General features: G+C 37.9%; 1 protein-coding gene across 1 annotated transcript; it reads left to right on the plus strand.

Annotated features, from left to right (window-relative positions):
- The first annotated feature begins 4,011 nt into the window (after positions 1–4,011).
- Positions 4,012–4,869, plus strand: LOC101340748 (olfactory receptor 7A10-like). Its single transcript, XM_023738797.1, has 2 exons — positions 4,012–4,366; positions 4,652–4,869. The coding sequence occupies exons 1-2, from the start codon at positions 4,012–4,014 to the stop codon at positions 4,867–4,869; spliced, it is 573 nt and encodes a 190-aa protein (XP_023594565.1).
- The last annotated feature ends 377 nt before the right edge of the window (positions 4,870–5,246 follow it).

A 5,246-nucleotide genomic window follows, 5' to 3' on the forward strand; every position in this document is an offset into this window, starting at 1 on the left:
CTGTCCTGATGGAAGAACTGTATCTTGAGTGTTCCTGAACCTGTTATTTCCCTAATAAACCCCAAAATCGTAAGTATTGTCTGTGAGTTCTGTGTGGTCATTACAACGAATTATCTAACCCAAGAGAGAAGCAGAGAGTGCTGTGGGAGGCACAGTTGGTGTCAGAATTGGTAAAGATGGTGGAGAGAGGATGCATGTCTGACCTCCATCTCATAAGAATCAGCCTTGGACTGTTGATCTTGATTCCCTTTGCCCCTGTTGAAGTTAGAGGAGGGCAGACATCTTCCCCAAATCATTTTTACAGCTCCCTTCCCACCATTTCCTCTGGTATTATAACAAGACTCATGGTCAATAAAGTTCTCAGAAAAGGAAGATAGGAAAATATCTTGAGTTTATTTAACACACTGTCACCCCCATCATTTCTAATAGTCAGTAAAGGAGGAAATAGAAAGCACGAGTCATCGGGCATGAAGTCACACACAAAGGGAGTAACAAAGCCACATTTTTTGTTACTTTTATTTCTCCTCTCCTCTCAGCATTCTCTCTTTCTCTTATCTTTTTTCCCCTTATCGCTTTTCTCTACTGTCTGACATTTTTCTTTATTCTCTTACCCCATCATGAAATACATCAGTTGAATTTTTTGAGCAACTGTGTGGTATTTATGATCAATAATTGAACTACCTGGAATTCATTAAGTAGAGTAAAAAAAAAATCCCTGTTTATTTTTTGAAATTGATTTCTATTTTACAAATGCTTATTGTCAAAAGTTAGGAAAATGTGGAAATACATAACATTTAAAGATCACATTGAAGGTCAACACTGGAAAATAACATTTTATTCATTAGTGACATAGCACCATACTAAGTGTGTGTATACCTATATTTTTTTATTTTTCTCAACTTTATGCTAATAAGTGATGGAGCCCATATCCAACCAACATCTGTATGACCATAAAGCTATTGAAAGTCATTAAAATCTTCAAAACTATTTAACAGTCCTATAGGACAAAATATCTTCTGAGTTGTTAGTTGTGAATACAATCTCAAGATATACTCTTTAGAGTAAGATAAATTTCATCTTCCTTTGTCTATACAGAAAATTCTCATATATTTCTCTAAATAAACACTTTCTTTTTTTTTGCATTTTTTTATTGTTGTAATTAAATGAAGTTTACATTTCAAGTTAGTCTCCCATACAGATTTTTTTTTAACATACGTTGTTATGAGACCCCCCCAACCGCCCACCCTATTCTGCAACAGCACACTCCTCCCCTCCACCCCTGATTCCCCATGAACATTCAACCAGCTCCTAACTCTCTCTGCCTTCCCCTCTCACCTCTGGACAGAAGCTGCCCCTTTGGTCTATTATATCTACTTGTTTAAGAGGCACATTCTTCACAAGTATCACTTTATGTACAACAGTCCAGTCCAATCCCTGTCTGAAGAGTTGGCCTCAGAAATTGTTTTAGTTCTGGGGTGATGGATAGAGCAGGGGCCATGCTTTCCGGGGCGCCTCCAGTCTTAGTCAGACCATTAAGTCTGGTCTTCTTACTAGAATTAACTAGACACTTTCTTTACATGATGAAGATATGGTATTTTACATCTACATCAACATCATACCAATTGGAAAACATTTAGAAGCATGTCTGTTAAAATCAGAAACAAATATTGTATTTTTATGTTCAACTTTATTATAGTTCTTGAAACAATATAAGGCATAAGGTAAGCATAAAGAAAATACATATAATCAAGATTATGTTCCAATGATAGTATTAGATAATATATAAAGCTTAGATCTAATACTTACATAAGACTTCTATTTGTAGACGCTGTCCCAAGTGATTTACATATGTAACTCATTTATCCTTCTCAAAAACACTGTAAGTGCTACAATGATCTCGATTTTACAAGTAAAAAAAAAGCAGAGAGAGGTTAAGTAACTGTTCTATGGTCACACAGCTAATAAATCCCAGAGTTTGGCTTCAAAACTTTGTAGTGTGACTCCAGACTTTCCACTCTCAACTAGTATATTCACCATCCCCTCCAGAGGGTGGGACTTTGAGTGTCTGGTTGGAAGTAGAAAGCTACCAGGGTCTGAGGCAGCTTTTCTCTCAATATCCCCGTAATGTCCACCATGTCTCTTGTCCAAACTCCTTTATGCATAATATATAAAGTAAATTATTTCGTCCTCTCATTCTATAAAATGTTTTTCTATGATTCTCCATGCCCTTGGCAAAATATGAACACCACAACGAGAATACCGAAGACCCACTTAATTAATTGTAAACTCAAAGTTTCAGTTCCAAATTCCATGGGTGGGAGGACAGAGCGATGGGGTAAGATGCTCACTGGGCTATCTTCTGTCAAATCTTCTTCTGATCAAATGTCTTTGACAGTATAAATTTGACTGCAGAGGCCCATCATAGTATTTGTAAGACAGAGCCTAATTCTTAGAGAGGGGTGTGTCCTCTGGACAGATATCCTAAAGGTGTCTTTTCAATTTAGACATCAGAATTAAGTGCAGAGAAACATGTGTATTAACCGTTTAATGAGAAACTATTTTGTTCTGTAAACCTTTATCTAAAGGGAGAATAGCAGCACAACTGGAAGAACGTAATCGATGTCACTGAACTGTGCATGTAGAAATTTTTGAAATGGTGTATCTTTGGCTATGTATATTTTCACCAAAAAAAAAAAAAAAAGGTCAAGAAGGGAAGTGGTTGACATGTCATGGAGTGGTTAACCAATGTCATAAAACAATGCGTACTGACTGTTTAATGAGAAACCATTTGTTCTGTAGACCGTCACCTAAAGTACAATTTAAAAAAGGAGGAAAAAAGGAAGAATTAAGTGCAGATGATGAAAATCACAAGGAGGCAAATTTCAGCTTTTGGAAGAGTAATGTATTATTACAGTTAAGCAGGTTGTAAAAGGAAAAACACTTAAAATGAGAGGCCTCTTATCCCTGGAGGCACCCACTGTCAGCTAGATCTGTGCTTCTCAAACTGTATCTGTATATGAATCACCTAGTGTAGTGGAGTAAATTGTGTCTCCCCAAAACGTATGTCCAGCTTGAGCCTCAGAATGTGACCCTATTAAAAAACAGAGTCTTTGCAAATGTAGTTAATTAAGGATCTTGAGATGAAACACTTTTGGATTTAGGGTTAACTCTAAGTCCAATGATTGATGTCTTTATGAGAAGAGAAGAAGACAGAGACACAGAGAGAAGAAAGCCACGGGAAGATGGAGGCAGAGATGAGTGATGTGTCTACCAGCCAAGGAACTTCAAGGATTGCTGGCAACCACCAGAAGCTAGGAAAGAGGCTTCAGAAGGAACCAATCCTACAGATATCTTAATTTTGAACTTCTGGCCTCCTGAACTGTGAGAGAATAACTTTCTGTTGTTTGAACCTACCCAGTTTGTGGTACTTTGTTACCTAGGGAAAATTACCAAGGTAATTTTGCATCCCTAGGAAACTAATAACCCGGAAACTTGTTAAATGCAGATTCTGATTCAGTAGGGGCAGTCTACTGATTCTGCATTTCTAACAAGCTTCCAGGTGAGGCTGATGCTGCTAGTCATGGATCATACGCTGAGGAGCAAGGAGCTGGAAGATTCTATCTTAGAGAAATGTACGTAGACTGCTGGCTTGGTAGGTAGGTTATGATTAGGGATTAGTTTGCTAACTTGGAAGGGGGAACAGAGGTAGAAAGTATTTTTAATCCTCTGCATATTCACCTGAACCTGATCTATTGACAAATACAGGCTTTTATTTACTTTATGTGTCAAATGCAATACTTGTATTTACATTTATTTACGTAAAATTTATAATCTGTAGTAGTGCACTGGTTGATGATGCCTATTTGTTTCTATTGTTCTTCTTGTCTTTTTCTTGACAGTCATACCAGCTACATGGAACCAGGAAACCACACAAAGACTTTAGAATTTATTCTCCTTGGACTCTCAGAAGTGGAAGAACTGCAATCTCTTCTTCTTGGGCTGTTCTTGTCCATGTACTTGGTCACCTTTATTGGGAACCTTCTCATCATCTTGGCCACCATCACTAGCTCCCATCTCCACACCCCCATGTACTTCTTCCTTGCCAACTTTTCCTTTGTAGATATATGTTTCACCTCCACCACTGTCCCAAAGATGCTCCTGAATATCCACAACCATAACAAAACCATCACCTATCAAGGCTGCCTCACCCAAATATATTTTTTCATGCTTTTTGCAGAGTTGGATATTTTTCTCCTTTCTATAATGGCTTATGACCAATTTGTGGCCATCTGTCACCCACTGCACTACACAGTCATCATGAATCCCAGACTCTGTGGCTTGCTGCTGCTGTCGTCCTGGATATTGAGTGTTCTGGACTCTCTGCTACGTGGTTTACCAGTGTTGCGGCTGTCCTTCTGTACTAATTTGGAGATTCCCCACTTCTTCTGTGAAATCAGTCAGGTTATCCAACTTGCCTGTTCTGACACCCTCCTCAGTATCATAGAGATGTATTTTGCAACTGTGGCGATGGGCATTATTCCACTCACTGGCATCATATTTTCTTATTCTCAGATTGTCTCTTGCATACTGAGAATTACATCAGCTAGGGGAAAATATAAGGCATTTTCCATTTGTGGATCTCACCTTTCAGTTGTTTCTTTGTTTTATGGTACAGGTCTTGGGGTCTACCTCAGTTCTGCCACTACCCAGAATTCCAGGGCAAGTGCAATAGCCTCAGTGATGTACACCATAGTCACACCCACGCTGAATCCCTTTATCTATAGCCTGAGGAACAAGGACATAAAAAGGGCCCTGAAAAGTCTTGTTGGGATTGTCACTTTAAATGAGCAACAAAAATGTTTGCCTTGAGCCTGGACAAGAATCCACAAGTATCTGGAAACAAGATTGGCATTCAGAAATCCTGATTTTATTTTATATTTTTGTGCACATGTCGCTGAATCTCCAGACATTTCTGATGTTTTATGTTTTTACTTTCCTAAAGATAGTTTCCAACTTTGGAATAAAACTAATTTGAGAGTATCCACTTGTTTCAAGTGGCAATGATTATTTCTAAAAATATACTGTTTTCAAATTCATTTTCTCTTTCACAAAATTATGACGAGGTATAAAAATCTTAGTGAGATAATAAAGACTTGGCGCTTAAATTTTTGTTCATGACTTACTGTTTATTAGAATGCTAAGATCTCCTTTATTAGACTTGAGTCAGGTTTTACTTTCTGTATCCC

Source organism: Trichechus manatus, unplaced genomic scaffold, assembly GCF_000243295.1.
Source record: "Trichechus manatus latirostris isolate Lorelei unplaced genomic scaffold, TriManLat1.0 scaffold00122, whole genome shotgun sequence".
NCBI lineage: Eukaryota > Metazoa > Chordata > Mammalia > Sirenia > Trichechidae > Trichechus > Trichechus manatus.